Genomic DNA, 20,298 nt, shown 5'->3' on the forward strand with positions numbered 1-20,298 from the left:
GTCTAGTCTATAGTCTAGTGTATAATCTAGTCTATAGTCTAGTCTATAGTCTAGTCTATAGTCTAGTCTATAGTCTAGTCTATAGTCTAGTCTATAGTCTAGTCTATATTCTAGTCTATATCTAGTTTATAGTCTAGTCTATACTCTCATTTATAGTCTAGTTTATTGTGTTATCTATACTCTGGACTAAAGTCTAGTCTATAGTCTGCTTATAGGCTAGTATATTTAGAATTTCCTTTGCTCCTGAATGTTGTCAAAGGTCGGCGGCAATTATTAATTAAATGTATTTTAAAACTTTTTTCGTTCTAAACACATTTCTGTCAGTTTTGTCATTGTAAAAGGATAATAACCTGTAAAAATATGGAATATTAGAAATCAACACGACATTATGTCCTTAATATCTAAGGACACCAAGACATACATATGTAGATAAATAAACAGCATTAACCTACATTTGGTATGTCGCACTATAGTATTGGACAAAATATAAGAAAAGCAGATTTCATAATGCAAAAAGTACCAGAAAAAGTTCCTTTTTTAAATAAAGAAGAAATTGTAGAAGAGTTCTTTTTGAGTGTATAAAGTACTTTTATTGAAAAGTACCAAACAGATTTAAACACATCTATCATAGAAACTTAATTCTTAAGTACCAAAAAGTGTATGAATAAGTATGTTTAAGTATGTGTATGTATATTTATGTGTGATTTAAATAAAAAGTTAATATCCTTTACTAAAACAACAATAATATACAGTTAGAAAAGAAATATGATGTAATCATTCTAAGTATTTCGTTTCGTCCTTATACATAAATAAAAACTCATGAAAAACATGAAACCTTTAGTTTAGAACAAAATATGAAAAAAAACTATTATAAAAGTACATAGTTTTTTTTTCGTTGAGAAAATATTTAAGGTTAAAAATCAATAGTTTTAAAGTAGATTCATAAAATTCATAAAACGCCAACAAAAAACGAGATAAAAAATGACCCAGAAAAATTTAATTTATCAGCTTAAAAACACGAGTAAGAAGCTACAAACTTAGATCATTGAGCAATTAACTATAATTGCAATTTCCGTTTAACGCACAATAGATACATACATATATACATATACACGTGTTCATGAATGCCACATCTATAAATTATATATATTTTATTTCAATTATACAAATTGACCGCTTGAACACAAAGAAGGTATGTATGTGTATACGGAGACTTATATTTTATCAATTTCGTTAAGTTAGGTTGATAGTAGGATGTATACTACATCAAATCCGAAGAAATACACTTAGGCCACTGACAGGCCAGTTGTACTCTACTTATCATAAAAAGAAAGAACCTGAATGAATTATTTTTCAATGTTCAGAAACTCAGTTTCCTGAACGTAATTCCTAAGAATTTTCCAATCAATGTTAGTCTGGAATGTTATTTACGGAATAACATCACTTCTAAGATACTTGGATCTAACTTCGACAAATAGTTGGCTCCAGAGTTTTACTGTCCTCTCCCCATGCTCTACATACGTCTGAATCCGCACGTCCAATATTACATAGATGTGCTCGTAATCCTGTGTGTCCACTCAGAATACATACTATCATACTAACTTCAGATTTCTCATTTTGAGAAGATTTTTCGTCTTGCTCTCATCAGGGTAACCCCATAGGATCTTCGTGGTTACACTCACTGTTTTATTATTCCAAGAGGCCTATCTCACTCATATTTTAAGTCTAGCTTGTGTTGCGTCGAACGGTTTTGCGTTTGTCAGGTTAACTGCCTCGAGCTCCCTTCCCGTTAAAGCTATTACATTCGACTTTTTTCATTGCGGGAAACTATGACGCCACCGATAAGTTGTGTTTTAAGAGTAAGGTAAGAATGTTAATTCACTTATAAACGATGTATGAATGTCGAAGTGCTTTACGTGAGTGCCTGGCATGATGCCTATCCCACGGTGGTCTTTTTCATCCACTGGGTAGAATTGACAACGGTCTACCATCGCGCCTGAATCCTTCAATGAAGAACTCAGGTGGCAACTTTTGTACATGGATTGGGCCGGTCCACGGACAAGCACTTTGCTGAAGTACTCGAGCTATCTAATCTCTCACTTCCGTTTACAACCATGCAGATGGTATGGCCTCTGTCGATTTGACAACAGTATCTAGAGACGTAACCGTTGGACCGAAATACGAATCCATTAAATAAGCCGAGACTTTGTTCTTACTCACAGGGATACACTAAGGTAATTCTGATATGAACAGAGTTTAGTCTGAACATATCTAGACAAGGAAGAAAAAATTAATGGAATAATTTGTATATGATACCTTATATCCATCATCATAAAATCCAGCATACATCTCATTTATAAGACACATTCATAAGAGACAAACATACTACACATTCATTATAGGTAGACGGGTGGGGTGAGTCCTGCCGTACCTCACATTCATCCCATACCATATACAATCAATACCAATTCATTTCCAACGCTTAGTCCCACAGTCATTCCTTTTTTGGATATCTGTTGTTTCGGCAACAACACCAAACTTATCCCAAAATATTGACTTTACATTACATCAGTCTTTTAACCGCAACTCACTCTTCCCGCGAATATGGGTTTTAACAACAGCCACTACGTAGATCCCGAAGAAACATCAACCAGGTGATCAGCCAGGACATTGTCCTGCGGGCAACCTCTCTTCAATCTATGCAAGGACTAAGCCAGGCAGTAGACAGCAAATACCAATTTATAGTCCCGACCAGACTGAGGTATTGGAAAACCCCTCTGTTCCCCAGGATTGCAATAACACCAATGTGGAGATTTCACCAAGATAACATGCCCCCCGGGCGGTATAAATAAGGTATATATGTAGGTAGCTATGCTGGTAAGTCGGGGCTACTTCTGTGGATAAAACAACTTTTACAATAAAATTCCACAACGTTTAAATGTAACGTCGCCGCTTTAATTGTGTTTAAAGAACAAACGCACAAAAACAAACTGTGGGAATCAATTGTAAACTTATTCTTAATGCAAAAATTAGCTTCCTCTTTACATAGCATATAGGAAATACAAATGTACACTTGTACAAATATTTCTTCATGTGTAAACTTTAAATTTAAAACATACATGTATTTGTAGCAGCGTCTACCCAGCAGTTCGACAAAGAGTCAATGCATACGAAAAAGACAGTAATTTCCACTAATAGTTAACCACCTAGATGATCGTAATTCGTATTTTTTGGGTCATTCGTCACAAATGTAACCTTTGTAATCGAGAATGAAGACAGTCGTCACTTTAGTGTCCTTTTTGTAAGCGGGAGCGGAGACAGTCGTCACTTTACTATCCTCAAGTAACCTAAAGATTATACTCTTAAAAGTAGTTTTTTGTTGTACTTCCGAAAGTAGTTATTTTACCCATCTTTTGAAGAAATGTTTATTACTTTCTACTAATATGCCACCATCTGGTTAACTCAAATTTATATCTTTCGGGTCAATGGTCACATTATTGTCCCATAGTATTCTAGAGAGAAGACTCTTGAAATTTTTAAATTTTAGTTCCATTAATATCTATACTACCTGGCTGACTCTAATTCGTATTTTTTTTTGGTCTTTCGTCACAAATAAACTCTTTGTAATCGAGAATGAAGACAGTCGTCACTTTAGTGTCCCATTTGTAAGCGAGAGCGGAGGTAATCGTCTCTTTACTGTCTCTTTGTAGGGTGTAGAGTGACGATTGACTTCCTCGTAGGATAAGCCCATGTTAAAATGGTCGGTCACCTGGGTAGTCAGGTGGCTAGGGGCTACCACAAGTGGTAGGTTAAGTGGTCAGTTCGGGACTGTCCCGTCGAACTGCTGGGTACTGTGTCACATTTGTTGTTTTTTTTTTGTCATATACTTTTACACCCATATAAGCATAAAAAGTCATCAGTGCAAGACCATCATCATCATTATTTACTTAACGAATTACATATTATTTCCATATTATTACTATTACATCAAGTGGCCAGAAATATGTGAAAAAAACGAATTATAAAAAAAACATTTCTTATTTAAATCACTATAATTTTTAAAGTTGTATTTAAAAAAAAAAAAGTACAACTAATGATGATGGTAATGGTTAGAGGTGATTGTTGTTATGTCAACTATAAAAGAAATCTTTATAACATTTGTTGAACTGCCTTGCTGTCTGACTCTTAGTCTTATAGCAAATTGTAAAAAAAACAGTATGACGTCTATCACTACTTTGTAGGTGATGTGATATATATTGTTAGTTAGTTGGTCTTATTCAGTTTATTTTTATTTATCATTATATATATTACGTTTACAATATCTTATTATCAAATAACAATTAATTAACAAAGAAAACTTTGACGTATGTCTGTACGTCTAGGGCGTAATAACGTCATTACCGATATAAGGTTTTTTTCTATTTTGTAATTTGTTCTTAGAAAATTTGATATTTTCAACATTATATAATTTAATTTTGTTTAAAGTTTAAATCTTTTTTCATAAGATAAATTAAATTTAATAAATTGAATTTAATTTTCAAAAAAAAGTGTTAATTTCTTTAGATTTTGCTGTTTTAATAGCAAAAGAGACTAAGTGCAGTTTTATTAAAATAATTTTATTAACATAAATTGCATTTTTTTTACTAATATTAGAACCTTTAGAGCGGGGTTTTGAGTTACCAATCAAATGACAATTAATAATCAGATTAGTTAATCTAAAAATAAATAGATTCTGACATTAATCCCCTTTGAGTTTAATCTTGTGCTCAAAAACAACACAAGATTGTTTTTGCCATATTATTTTATATGGCAGCTAGAGACTAGCCCTTAGTCAAGGTATTTTGTTTAGTCAGGCAGTTTTCTTAGAATCGTTTCTTGTCTAGACAGTTTTCCTATGGAACAGTGTCTTTTCAAAACAGTTTTTTATAAACACTATCTTGTCAAGAAAGTTTTCTATGGAACAGTGTCCTGTCAAGACAGGTTTGTATAGAACAGAGTTAAGATAGTTTTTTTTTATAGAAGAGTGATTTGTAAAAACAGTTTTCTATAGTACAGTGTCTGTAAAGACAGTTTTCTATAGAACAGTGTCTGTAAAGACAGTTTTCTATAGAATAGTGTCTGTAAAGACAGTTTTCTATGGAACAGTGTCTGTAAAGACAGTTTTCTATAGAACAGTGTCCGTAAAGACAGTTTTCTATAGAACAGTGTCTGAAAATACAGTTTCTTATAGAACAGTGTTTTATAAAGATAGTTTTCTAAAGAGAGGTGTCTTGTGAAGACAGTTTCTTATAGAACAATGTCTTTTGAAGATAGTTTTCTATAGAACAGTGTCTCATAACGACTGTTTTCTATAGAACAGTGTCTGTAAAGACAGTTTTTATAGAACAGTTTCTGTAAAGACAGTTTTCTATAGAACAGTGTCTACAAAAAAAGAAAGTAAAGTTTTCTTTAGAAAAGTGTCTTATTTATACAGTTTTCTATAAAAAAGCTTTTTGTTTGGACAATTTTCTTTAGAAAAGTGTCATGTAAATACAGTTATCTTTAGAAAAGTGTCTTGCTGTGACAATTTTCTTAAGAAAAGTGTGTTTTCGAAACAGTTTTCTTTAAAAAGTGTCTTATCGAGACAGTTTTCTATAAAAAAGTTTCTTGTTGGGAAAATTTTCTTTAAAAAAGTGTCTTATAGTTACAGTTATCTTTAGAAAAGTGTCTTGCGGTGTCAGTTTTCTTAAGAAAAGTGTATTTTCGAAACAGTTTTCTTTAAAAAGCGTCTTATCGAGGCAGTTTTCTTTAAAAAAGTGTCTTATCGAGACAGTTTACTTCAGAAAAGTGTCTTCTCGAAAGAGTTTACTTTAAAAAAGTGTCTTATCGAGACAGTTTTATATAAAAAAGTTTCTTGTTGGGACAATTTTCTTTAGAAAAGTGTCTTGTAAATACAGTTATCTTTAGAAAAGTGTCTTGCGGTGACAGTTTTATTTAGAAAAGTGTCTTGCGGTGACAGTTTTATTTAGAAAAGTGTCTTTTCGAAACAGTTTTCTTTAAAAAGTGTCTTATCAAAGCAGTTTTCTTAAAAAAAAAGTATCTTATTGGGACTGTTTACTTCATAAAATAGTCCTGTTCAAACAATTTTCTTCAGAAAAGAGTCTTGTCGAGACAATTTTCTTTAGAAAAGTCTTGTCGAACAATTTTACAGATAATTGACTTTTGTATCACTAGTCGGGGCAGTTTTTTGTTGTAGAGGCAGTTTTCTTTAGAAAAGTCTCTTGTCAAAGCAGTTTTATTTAGAATTGTGTCAAATTTTTAATAAAAATAAAATAATTTCTTTAAAAATGAATTTTTTTTTAAATAAAAATTTTTTTTAAATAAAAATTTTTGTTAAAATAAACATTTTTGTTAATTTTTTTTATTAAAAATTTAAATTTTTACAAAAAATTTAAATTTTCATTACAAAATCAAAATTTACAAAAATTTAAAACTTCACTACAAATAAAGATTTTTATTAAAAAAATTTTTAAACATTTTTTTTGCCTCTTCTTTAATTAACAATGTTATTATAATAATCTTAACATAATCCTGTTATTACTTAACATTAGACTAGAAGAGAAATGTACACACATTTACTGTACTTTTCACATAAAATTATGTTGCTATGTTAAGTTGTAAGGTAGCGTGGCCGAGCGGTCTAAGGCGCTGGTTTAAGGCACCAGTCTCCTCGGAGGCGTGGGTTCGAATCCCACCGCTGCCAAGTGATTTTTTAATTTTTTATTTTATTTAAATTATTTTTTTAACCATATTTAATTAAATTATCTATTGTAGGGATAATAAATAAGGGTATTAACTAAAGGTAAAGATGATTCATTATCAGAAAAATAGCAAAAAAAACTTTAGCTATGTGAAGCTATATTGGAGCATTTTATATATACAATGAAAGTAATGTAAATGCATATTCATTTAGTTGTTGCAACAATTGTTACAACTATATGTATATAAAACGTGCTAAATTGACGTCACTTGTAGCATATTCTTTAAAGAGTTGTAGTTGTATAAAAATAAAAAAAAATAATTTATTTTCTTTTGTTTTTTTTTTTCGTAGCTGTAAGTATAAACACAAAAACTTTGACCTCTATTTAGGAAAATAATAAAAAAAGAAATGTTGATAGAGAGGGGTACTTGTTTAGTTTTTTTTTTGTTCCAGAATAAGGGCACGTTTTTTAGACATATAGTGCTTTGAAACATGTTACTTAGTATTACAATTGTCTTATAAACAAATAGCTTGTTGAAATATATAATAAAAATAGAAAAAATTCCATACAAAAACATTCTGTTAAGTATTCTGTAAAAGGGAATGAATCAGTGGCAAAATGGAAATAAAGAAAAAAATAAATCACATTTTAAGTAAAAAGAGAAATTAAAAACGGAACTGGTTTCCCTACATCTGTCTCTGATATTCACCGCAATCTTGAAATTCACATATACCCCCATTAAATGGCAGGGTGCATGGGTAATATTTATACCTAAACCAGGTAAATCTAGCTATGCAACAGCTAACTCTTATCGACCGATAAGTCTAATGTCCTTACTACTTAAAACCTTGGAACGGATAGTCGATAGTATAGTTAAAGTAAAGTAGTATACCCGACAAGGACCTAAACTTTATGCAGCATACTTATGTAAAGGCATGATCGGTGGAAATCGTTTTAAACGAAATTATCTATTACATAGGTGCATCCTTTGATAGCAAACTATATACACTGGCGATATGTATTGACATTAAGGGGACCTTCAATAATGTGATACTCTTATCCAATCCCTAGAACAGTTTTATATTGACCGGGTGCTTCATAACTGGATCAATCACATGCTAAGGAACAGATGAATAAGTTGCGAGATGTACAATGTATACCACAGGGTGGCATTTTGTCACCTTTACTCTTGTTAATCACGATAAATAACCGCTTAAGGACCCTAACTGAGAAAGGACTTAGACCCGTCTGCTAAGCAGATGATGTTGTAATACCTTTAAAGGGAAAGGATGCAACTTACTTGTGTAGGAGAACTGAGGAGGCAATGAGCTGGGCTCAGCCCATTCGGGAGTAGTCAGTAAGGAAAAGGCGAAGGTAATAGCTTTAAAAGGAAGGAAACTTAAAGCAGTTAACCTGACAAATGCAAAAGCATTCGATGCAACAAAAGCTGAACTAAAAATATGGGTAAGAGAATCCCATAAGGCCACTTGGAATAATGAAACAGTGGGTAGAGCCACGAAGATCCTGTGGGGTGACCCTGATGAGAGCAAGACGAAAAATCAAAATGAGCAAGTCTGAAGTATTATGGACTACGATAACATCTATACAAAATAGGAGCACGTGGAGAGGAAACTTTGGAGTTGTGCACAATAGGACGGATAGTAGGATACATCCTCCTATAAACCTAACCTAAAAGTTTCCAATAGAAATATGCCTTTACAAGTCACATATAACTTTTCTAAAGAATACTGTCTTTACAAGAAACTTTTCTAAAGAAAACCGACTTTTATATAGAAAACTGTCTCTACATAACACTTTACTAAAGAAAACAGTGTTTACGAGACACTTCTAAAGAAAATTGTATTTACAAAACACTTTTATAAAGAAAACTGTCTTTATAATACTCTTTCCTAACTCTTTAATACTCTTTACGAAACTTTGGAAAGAAAACTGTCTTTACAAGAAATTTTTGCTAAAGAAAACTGAAACCGAAATCTACAACAGGTCTCTGACTACTGTATTCCGTGTTCAAGTGTAATACGAGAGTAATACACGGTTCCGTGTATTACGAGAGTTATTAGGTACTATCGGATATTCTATATCTATACTGACAGCCAAGCCTGCTATCAAATCCCTGATAGGTGTTTTCAACCACATCAAAACTTGTCCAATAATGACGGGCGTCTCTAAACGAGATAGCGAGACATTCAAGAATTAACCTCGTTTGGGTCAAAGGACACAGAGATATAATGGTTGTTGTTGTTGTAACAGCTCGACTGTGGCCGATAGTTCTTTCCTGGGAAAAAAACTTTAGGTTGATACAGCTGTAGCTGTGTTGACAATCTTTTTCCGAGTATGACTCTGGTCGTTATGACAATGGTCAATTATATTGCTGATATCTTGGCGAAAGCTGGTACGACGATGACCATACTGGATATAGACCAATTCTGCGGTGTCCCCCTAGCGACCTTTAATAAACTAATTTACAACATTTATTTTAGTTTAACTCAAGATCGGTGGTCTCTGGAACACACTTGCTTGTCTGCTAAGTTGCTATGACCCTGTATGGATCCTCACAAAACATCTTACAAATTAGGGCTTAGTAGAACACATCTAAGCACTCTGTTAACAATTCTAACTGGTTATTCCAAGTTGGGAAACCTTGCAAGACGCATTGGTCTTCCATACAATGACTTCTGTAGGGGCTGTCTAAATGAAGAAGAAGAAACAACTTCTGTGTAATTGCCCGGCCTTTGAATCGATCCGTTACAGGTCAATAGAGCATTTTTTTCTGATCTATCGGATCTATCAACTGTTCAACTTGAACGTATTCTAGCATTATTAAAACTATCGAATTGGGTGTGTAATTGATCATACACTATGATAGCATCAAAATTTCTCCTAGAATACCAGGCGTCTCTAAACGAGATGGCGAGATATTCAAGAATTACCCTCGTTTGGGTCAAAGGATACAGAGATATAATGGTCAATAATATTGCTGATATCTTGGCGAAACTGTTCAACTCGAACGTATTCTAGCATTCTTAAAACTATCGAAATGGTTGTGTAATTGATCACACACTATTATCCTCACTTCAGGTACAGGCTTGTTACTACTACTCTTTTTATTATTTGTATGTCTCACTTCTTAAATACTACCCATTACTGTTTCTATCGCTCCTTTCTCCTTTCCATATCTTGTTTTCTTTTCTTTCCAGATATTACAAAGGGACCTAATTTTGACCCAAGTAAAGTTATACTTGTCTAAGTACACAGTCTGCCGAACCTAACGTAACTTAAACTGATTTTTTAAAAGATTTCTTGAATGAAAACAAGAAAAAGAAAACTGTTTTTATTAGAAATTTGTCTAAAGAATACTATCTTTACAAAGAGAACTTTCTTTGCAAGAAGTTTTTTTAAAGAAACATTTTATACTAAAGAAAATTCAGCAGAAGAAAACTCTTAATAATTTTAGTTTCTTTAAAAATTTAAAAATTTTATAAGACCCTTTAAAATTAAAAGTTCTTCCACCATATAAACTTACTTACTATCTTCTAACACTATAAACAATAAACGTTCCTATTAACCAAAATTTTGAAAATTTATTTCAGGTTAACCAAAAGAATATTTAAATAGCTAAACATTTAAATTTAGAATTTCATTTTAAATTCAAGTGCGTGAAGAAAATGTTTAAAACATTGTTTAAAGAACTAAACATTCTAAAGTATTTAATAGGTATCAATTCAGCTCAGCAGGGGTAAATATGATGAGGAAAGAGAGAGGAATAATAGCAACAACGTGTTTTGAATTTTTGCATTCAAGAAGTCTATTGTTTTGATAATTTTTTTGTTTTATTTTAAAATTTATTAAAAACAAAGCTATAAATGGTTATTAGCTTGGCATGTGGTGTTAAAATGGTGTGGAATTTATAGAAAATAAAAACTAGACAAAGAAATTTTCAAACTTGAGGATTTTGAAAAGAAATTAATAACAAAATAGAAATATTATAAAAACAAAAGATTTACAGATGAATATGAAAACAACTTTGTAGGTCATTTTCAAAATTAGCAAAATTATTAAATCAAACAAAAAATAATTGATCTCAAAATTTGTTTATGAAATAAAAATATTGACCTGTTTTTGAAATACAAAAAAAATTTGGAAACTCTAACATTAGAAACAGAAAAAAACCATAAAACAAAACCAGTTTTTTGGTGTTTCATTAAAATTTAATTTTATTAAACAAAAAGCAATGTCATCAATATATTATTAACAAATTTCAATCATTAAAAAGTTAAATACAAACAATAAACATGTAGCAATACTTCCGTCATAATTTATGTATAAAATTTCATTGCTACATTTTTAAATGAAAATTTAAAAATTTTTTTAAATAGATAATTATGGTATTTTAAAACTAAAAACTATAGTCACGTGTGTTAAAAATTAAATTTATGAATGAGTGTATTTCTTTATTTTTTTAGATTTAATTAAAATATTTGTTTTTATATTATATAAGTTTTAATTTACAGGAAATTCCAATCAAAATTCCAATATTGGATATTTTTTCCATATTGCGTGTAACATTTTTTTGTTTTTGGAAAATTTGTGTAAAATGGAAAAATTTTTAATAAAATGTTTAGCCAGGTAGCAGCAAAAAAAGTCTATGGAATTAATGTTTTGATTTTCAGTTGTTATTTCGAAAAAAAACATTTATTTTTAAAATTTTATTTTAAACAGAGAAAAATTTTCATGGTTAATTTATTTTGCAGTTTAAACAATAGCTGGGAGGGGAAAATAAAATGCAAATATTCGTGTGAAATGTATATTTTTAATTACAAATGAATTATGCGTTTGAATAGCTAAAAAAGTAGGGTGCTAGTGGTTTGACAGAATTCTTACATGTTCAGGAATTTGAGGAGTTATTTAGCAAAAAACTTAAAGGAAAAAAACACTTGTATGTTAAGAAAACTTTTTATTCAGCGATTTTCTATAGCAAATTGTCTTCACAAGAAAATTTTTAACAAAAACTGTCCTCTCAAGACAATTTGTAAAGAAAAATGTTTTCAAAAAACAGTTTCTAAAACAACTGTCTTCAGAAGACACTATTAGGTAGACTACTAAATTGGTTTGCAGGCTGTCCCTTACAGTTCGCATTAGGGGCACACTTGGGTCCATGTTATGATCCCTTTGTGGTAGATTATGATCCCTTTGTGGTAGAATACTAACTAACTTCATGAGACATTTCCAAAGTAAACTGTCATTGCAAAACAATTTTTTCTTAGCGAAATAGAAAACTTTGTAAAAAGAACATTTTTATGTTAAGAAAACTTTTACTCAGCGACTTTCTATAGAAAATTGTCTTTACAAGAAAATTTTTAATCAAAACTGCCCTTACAAGATACCTTTATAAAGAGAACTGCCACCACAAGACAATTTTCTTAAGAGAGCTATCTGTATAAGACACTTTTTTAAAGAAATTGTCTGTACAAGACAATTTTATAAAGAAAACTGCTCGACAACTTTCTGTAGACTACAAACATCAAGACCCTTTTCCATTTCCTTTTCTATACTGTCTGTTCAAGAAATTTTTTTTAAACAAAACTGTCTGTACAAGAAACTACTTAATAAATCTGTCGGTTTAAGATACTTTTCTATAGAAAACTATCCCATAAAAACACTTTGCTAAAGAAAACTTTCAGTACAAGACCCTTGTCTTAAGAAAAACTGTCGATAAAAGACAACTGTCTAAAGAAAACTTTCTACACAATACACTTTTCTAAAGAACACAATCTATATAAATCACTTTTCTATAGAAAACTATCTGTACAGGAGAATTCTCTTAAGAAAGCTTTCTGTAAAAGACACTTTTCTAAAGAAATTTTCGCTATAAGACACTTTTTTTAGAAAACTGTCTATACAAAATACTTTTCTAGAGAAAACTATCTGTATAAGACACTTGTGTAAAGAAAACTATGTGTATAAGACGCTTTTCGAAAGAAAACTATTAGTATAAGAACCTTGCCTAAAGAAAATTGTCTGTAGAAGATAATTTTCTAAAGAAAACTTTCTGTACAAGTCACTTTTCTAAAGGAAACATCTATACAAGTCACTTTTCTAAAGGAAACATCTATACAAGACACTTTTCTAAAGAAAACTGTTCTTAAGAAATCTATCTGTAAAACACTTTTTCCAAATAAACTGCTCAAGAAACTTTGCTAAATAAAACTTTCGCTATAAGACACTTTTCTATAGAAAACTGTCCATACAAAATACTTTCCTATAGAAAACTATTTGTATAAGACACTTGTCTAAAGAAAACTATCTGTATAAAACGCTATTCGAAAGAAAACTATCAGTAAAAGTCCCTTGTCTAAAGAAAATTGTCTGTGCAAGATAATTTTCTAAAGAAAACTTTCTATACAAGACACTTTTCAAAAGAAAACTGTTTGTACAGATAATATTCTTAAGAAAGCTATCAGTATAAGACACTTTTCAAGGCAAGACACTTTAGAAGACAATTTTCTAAAGAAAAATGTCTACATTATGCACTTTATTAAAGGAATCTAACAATACAAGACCCTGTTCTATACAAGACGCCGTTCATAAGGAAATCTTCTTTGCAAAAAACTTTTCTAAAGCAAAAACACAAGAAAACTGTCTAAGGAAACCTTCTTTCAAAAGGCATTTTCCAAACTGAATGAAACTATTGGAGCAAAACCCTTTTAAGCAAACAAACCAAGCAGGAAAGGAAATACCCTTTTTTGAAAAATAAAACATTTAATAATCTATGCAAATAATGACTAATTAGTTATTACAAATACAATTTTCTGACTCACCTTAATACGCGGGTCCAGCTCGCTATCTTCAGCCGACATTTTGGCAAATAATTTTTAATTGCAGACTTTCCAAATTAACCAAAACAGAGCCAATAATATAAACAACAAACACTAAACGGCAGCTGTAAAAACTTTTCCCCCTTAAAAATACAATTGTAAATCATACAATGGTTGTTGGTGCTGTCGCAGCTTGGTACTTAATATTTTTATATTTAAAGAAGAGCTTCAGCCCGTTAGATATATATGCGCTATTTTGTTTTGTTATTTTTACAATCACTGCCTAAGTGGAGTGGGGGGGTAATGGCGTCCATTCATTGAGACGGGAAAATTTTAAACAAAAACAAACACACACACACACTGAATTTTTACACACTACACAGCAAATTTATTTTATCATTTATTTGGATTTTTTTGCACTATTTGATATTTAAACAAATTTTTCACTAAAAAATTAGATTATTTGTTTGATTATGACATTTATTTGCCTTTTTTCTGCTTATTTCGTTGTTATAATTTTTTTCCATTTATTACACTGTGGTTTATTTTTTTGCAAAAATTTCTTACAAATGATTTTATTTCATAATTATATAACTTTTTGTTGTATTTTTTTATTAAATATCATTAATATGTTGTTTTAACTTTAATTGGAAGCTTGAATTTATGGATTTGCTTGTTGTTTTATTAAAATAAATTAAATTTTTCTTCGATTACACTATTGGGTTTTTTTCTTAGTGATTTATTGCGTTTGAGGAAACAAAAAACGCGACCGCGCTGCTCGAATCACGAACAACAACTAATGTCAAATGTGTAATCGGTTTTGTTAAGTAGTTGGTGCTTTTTGGTTAATCGCGTGGGAAAATAATCGGTAATCAAATGTCATGCTGATTTTAAGGTTGCCAGAGCGGTTTTGTTAGGGTTATATATAAAGCGATTTCGTTGAGAAATTGCACAATAAAATATTTAAAATGTTAAATAATAAACAAATTATTTAAAATTATTTCAATTTCTTTAGGAATAACTACAAAAAAATTTATATTTAATAATAGTTTAATTAAATTTTATTTTCTTTTGGAAAAAAATTTAATATTTTGTATTTTTTCATACAATTTTTAATTGAGTTTGTGAGACATGTTTCACTGAGACATATTCAGTTCTTAGTAAGGTTCTTAGTCTCTCCGACAGTTATGAGAGAGTTGGAGATTTTCGAATGAAGTTGTCTGAATTTTTGTGTTTTGAGAATTTCGTTAAAAGATACTTTAATTCATCAATATATGGAAAAGGCGAGACAAAAAACCTTTTTCATTGTATATTTTATCTTTACTAAAGCTGGAGGTTCACAACTCATGTTCTACGCTTTCTCGCATTCTATGCGTCTGTCAAAAATAGTAGAATCAATGTATTTGTATGCAGTAAGTTAGACCTGGTTTACACTAGGAAACTTGTGTGTGAAAGAAAAAAAAAAGAAATATCAACCATCTCTTTCTCTCACACACAAAAAAATCAGAAGTTTCCCAAAAGAGTTTCCTAGTACAAAAACGTATATGGCCTTGACACATAGAATACTTACTTGTAACTTCCAGCATACAAATACATTGACAGACGCGTATAATGCGAGAAAGGGTAGAACGCGTGGTGTGGACATCTTAATCACTTCTATCGCCAATAGAAATGAAAATTTGGCTTCCTTAAAATATTCATTTCCCTCGAAGAGAAAATCGCTATCGTGAACTTGTTGTGAGCAATTCATTCACAATAGTTGATTTTGTATGGAACAGCTGTTCAATGTTTGCAAAATTCCATCAACAAATTTCACTAAAGGGGATTTTTTTCAAGACAAAAAAGTTAGTGAATGAAAAAAGTGAAAAGGCAACATATTTCAAGTGAAATATATATTTTAATTTGGGTGAATATATATATTTTAATTTGTTTTTAATTTATTTACATATTTTCTCTCTCTCTCACATTCAGAGATGCCATACAATTGAACTTTTTGTAAACAAAAATCGTGTGTTGATTAAAAACAATAGAAAAGTAGATTTTTTGATAAGATAAGTAAACATTTTTCTGGCAACACTGCAAGCAACTGTCACTTAACATATTTGCCAATGGTTAAGGTCTTTGCTAACACAAAGACAAATCTAGTCAAGTTATCTACCATTAACAACAGCTTGAGGTTTAAATATTTCATTAAAAAGTGTAATTGAAAAAAGATGTGTTAATTCGGAATGGTTTAACTAATTTTAATAAAATTTGTCAAAATTTGAGAAAAGATTCTGGGAAATAGGAACAAGGATTTAAGATTTATTTTAATATTAGAGGTAGAAATATAAGTAGGAAATTGAAATTTTTAATTTTTTAATAAAACTCTTTGATTTTTTTTAATATTATTAATATTTTATTTATTTTTGTATATAAATTTTAATTAAATGGAATAACACTTACATAATCATTTTTATTATTTTTATTATTTGTTTTTAATCAAGTTTCTTTTCATTTTTTACTTATTAGAGTTTTTTTGATTTAAATATAAAAAAATCAATTTTCAAAATAACTTAAAAATAAACATGCACTTAAATACATAAAATAAACACACAAAAAAAAAAAACTTAAACAAAATTAAAAATTTAATTTTAAATTTCTACGAAAACAAAAAAGAAATTATAAATTAAAAATTGAAATATATTGAAGACTTGGCCAAAAACTAAATAAAATACATACAAATACATAAAACCAATTTCAAAATTATTTTAAATAATCATAAAAAAACAAGCAAATTTATTAGAAAAAAACTTATTTATAAAACATAATAAATCAAAATGATTTTTATTAAATAAAAAAAAACAAATAGTTTTTTTCTACTAGTAAATTCTAGCCTTAAAGTTCAGTTGTTGTTGTTGTTTTAACATTTCATACTTTTTAATTTCTGTCTTTTGTTTTATAAAGGTTTTGTTACTTTAAGTGTTTAATATATAAATAATTTGCAATTATTTTTATATTATTTTATGCTAATTATATAAATGTTTATTTAAATATTTTTTTTTATTGTTTTTTTATCTTATTATTTTTTTATGTAAGTATAAATGTGCTAGAAAGTCTACAATTTTTTGTTTATAATATATATATATTTACTTAACACATTTTATGTTTGTTTTTATTTTATTTCATAAATTATTTAAAGTTTTTAAGATAAATCCCTCAAAATTTATTTGTTTTTTTTATAGTATTTTTTTTTATAAATTATATTAATTACTATTATTTTTTGTTATGTTAACATGTTTGTTTTTTTATTTGAAAACGTACAAAAAGTATACTTTTAAAAAGCTTTCCTTTTTATATGATTAAATTTTAAAATTTTTATATTTTTAAGTTTTTGTTGATTTTTTATGTTTTTTTCTATTTTGTTTAATTATAAGTTTTATTTTTTTAAGTTTTATTAAGAAGTTCAAATTGGAAAAAGGCCTTCATTCCTCCAGTGTATATTTTTTTATAACTCGTTTGGTTTTATATTTTTTTATTAATTTTTTTAAATAAGTTTAAATAAACAGGAGTTATTTTTTAAATAAAAAATAAAGAAAACAAATGTAATTTACTAATGAACTTATGATTTAAATTTCCAAATATGTTAAGATCTAGAACAGAACTAGAATAGAATTAGAACAGAACTAAAACAGAACTAGAACAGAACTAGAAAAAAACTGGAACAGAACTAGAATAGAACTAAAACCGAACTAGAACAGAAATAAAACAGAACTAAAACAGAACTAGAACAGAACTAGAATAGAACTAGAATGGAACTAGAACTGAACTAGAACTGAACTAGAACTGAACTAGAACTGAACTAGAACTGAACTAGAACTGAACTAGAACTGAACTAGAACTGAACTAGAACTGAACTAGTACTGAACTAGAACTGAACCAAAACTAAACTAGAACAGAACTAGAAATGAACTAGAACTGAAGTAGAACCGAACTAGAACTGAACCAGAACTGAACTAGAACTGAACTAGAACTGAACTAGAACTGAACTAGAACTGAACTAAAACTGAACTAGAACTGAACTAGAACTGAACCAGAGCTGAACTAGAGCTGAACTAAAACTGAACTAGAACTGAACTAGAACTGAACTAGAACTGAACTAGTACTGAACTGGAACTGAACCAGAACTGAACTAGAACTGATCCAGAACTGAACTAGAACTGAAGTAGAACTGAACTAGAACAGAACTAGAAATGAACTAGAACTGAACCAGAACTGAACTAGAACTGAACCAGAACTGAACTAGAACTGAAGTAGAACTGAAGTAGAACTGAACTAGAACTGAACCAGAACTGAACTAGAACTGAACTAGAACTGAACTAGAACTGAACTAGAACTGAACTAGAACTGAACTAGAACTGAACTAGAACTGAACTAGAACTGAACTAGAACTGAACTAGAACTGAACTAGAACTGAACTAGAACTGAACTAGAACTGAACTAGAACTGAACTAGAACTGAACTAGAGCTGAACTAGAACTGAACTATAAGTTACAATACTATTATCTATATAATCTAGTATATTATTTATAGTTTGGTTAATAGTTTGGACTATACTTAATTTTAGAGTCTGGACTTAAGTTTAATCTATTCTGAATAAAAGTGTAGTGTGTTGACATTAGTAATAGTCTAGAGTGTAAATTAGACTATTGTATAAACTATAGTTTAGTCTATAGTCTTGACTTTAATTAAGTCTATAACCTTGACTATAGATTAGTCTATAGTCTCGACTGTAGACTAATCTAATTACAAAAAGAAAGGAATGTTTTTATGTTTTAGCTGCCTACTTTTATAGAGGGGAATGTTTTAACAAGTTTTTAAATTTTCTTAAATTTTACAATAGAAAATCAACTCCTGTTTATTTAAACTCATTATCATGTTAAGTTTTAAACTCTATAGTTATGTATTGTATATATATTTTTTGTTATATAAAAAAATTTTATACTAAATACTTATATGTATATGTATAATAAACATTTAATTACAAATCATGTTAAAAAATAATGAAAAAAAAAACATTAAAAAGAAAATACCCAAAAATAAACGTAAAAACTATAAACAAATAAACAAAAAACATAAAACCTTGATGCAGTACATCAAACAGAAATTTTAATTTGAAAATTGTTTTAAATTAAAATTTATCTCTGAGTTACTGCAACAAAAGGATAATCTAAGGATGTTATTTTGTTTAACTTTAAGTGGAAAAACAAAAACAAAACATATGTATTTATATAGGGCTACCCACTTACTTACATTATACAATAACTAAACTATATATATTTATAAATATATAATCTACATACATATGTAAATACTTATGTACTGTTAGTATTAAAGTTAATAAGTTATTTACTAATATTCCTCATTGTTTTTTTGTTTAAATATATTATTTCGGTTCGGTTTATTTTCTTAAACAAAATGCCTAAAGAAAGTTATGTTAGAGAGAGAAAGAGAGTGACAGAAAGATAGAGAGGAAGTTTGTTTATAGAGTGGGGTTTTTTTTGTTAGTGTAGCACCTGTTTTGTTGCAATGATTACATACATTTTGATTCTCACTTGTTTTCATATGTTTCCCTTATTACATTTAGCTTAAAAAAAGAACTGTTTTACTAAAAAAAACTAGTTACGGTCCATTATTTATTCACTGTCTATATTTAAACCTACACGTTTCTCTTCCTCTAACATGGCATCTAATTCATCGGTGAGATTTGCCAACATATTACCAATATCATTGAGCACATTTACCGAAACCTTTTGACCGCCACCAGCAGCTACGGCACCCACAACATTGACACCAGCGGCCGTCGAGTTAGACGTTATGGCACTTGTATCTATAGGATTAGAATCGACGGTGGCGACAATGGCGGCGGCAGAATTATCATCAGCACCTAGACCAGCCAATGACGGGGCACTGTCAGCATTAACGGGAGGATATTGTAAAGTAGGTGATCTTAGTAAAGATAAACCAGCACTACCACCACTAGCGGTTGAACCAATACTTTCACTACGTATTAGGGAGGCATCATGTAGTGAGGAGGATGATTTAAGGGAATGAAATGAATGGGCAATATTGGCTATAGTGTTTGTCGATGATGAGGACGATGAGGAAGAGGAGGAATGTAAATGGCTGCTGCCGGTTGTACCTTGAGATCCAGTGGCTCCACCACCTCCACCGGTTAATTCTTGGCGATTAAGTAAACGTTGTTTGATCGTACCGGTATTTTCATTGGCAAATGGTATGGTATCAATCGAATCAATGCTGGAATTGGACTAGAAAGAGAAAGAAAATATATATTATATATAAATTCTAGACAATAGAAGACTGGACTAGAGTGCTTTGTCTGGAATGTGGTCGGGACCAAAGTCTAATGTCTTGCAGGTTCTTGGCATTTCGGTTCTTGTTCAGTTGCAGTGCAGATCTATTCAGTTATAATTAAGTTCTAGTTCTGCTCAAGTTCTGTTCTAGTTCAGTTCTAGTTCAGTTCTAGTTCAGTTCTAGTTCAGTTCTAGTTCAATTCTAGTTCAGTTCTAGTTCAGTTCTAGTTCAGTTCTAGTTCAGTTCTAGTTCAGTTCTAGTTCAGTTCTAGTTCAGTTCTAGTTCAGTTCTAGTTCAGTTCTAGTTCAGTTCTAGTTCAGTTCTAGTTCATTTCTAGTTCAGTTCTAGTTCAGTTCTAGTTCAGTTCT

At 29.9% G+C, this 20,298-nt stretch overlaps 2 protein-coding genes and 1 non-coding gene across 6 annotated transcripts in view; 1 reads left to right on the forward strand and 2 right to left on the reverse strand.

Annotated features, from left to right (window-relative positions):
* The window catches only part of LOC111687127 (SH3 domain-binding protein 5 homolog), a 28,970-nt gene extending 14,593 nt beyond the window's left edge, over window positions 1–14,377 (reverse strand). Inside the window, exon 1 of the mRNA XM_023449546.2 lies at window positions 13,580–14,377. Within this exon, the coding sequence (XP_023305314.2) occupies window positions 13,580–13,618 (39 nt within the window). The 5' untranslated portion in view covers window positions 13,619–14,377. The remainder of the gene's footprint in view (window positions 1–13,579) is intronic.
* On the forward strand, window positions 6,661–6,742 carry Trnal-aag. Its single transcript has one exon. It is a non-coding gene; the product is annotated as a tRNA-Leu (tRNA).
* A 4,618-nt stretch (window positions 14,378–18,995) lies between the features above and the next one.
* The window catches only part of LOC111687130, a 49,080-nt gene continuing 47,777 nt past the window's right edge, over window positions 18,996–20,298 (reverse strand). For all 4 annotated transcript variants that reach the window (XM_046954378.1, XM_046954379.1, XM_046954377.1 and 1 more), the window contains one exon: window positions 18,996–19,884. In XM_046954378.1, the coding sequence (XP_046810334.1) occupies window positions 19,252–19,884 (633 nt within the window). In that variant the 3' untranslated portion in view covers window positions 18,996–19,251. The remainder of the gene's footprint in view (window positions 19,885–20,298) is intronic.

Source organism: Lucilia cuprina, chromosome 6 (genome assembly GCF_022045245.1).
Source record: "Lucilia cuprina isolate Lc7/37 chromosome 6, ASM2204524v1, whole genome shotgun sequence".
Taxonomy (NCBI): Eukaryota; Metazoa; Arthropoda; class Insecta; order Diptera; family Calliphoridae; genus Lucilia; species Lucilia cuprina.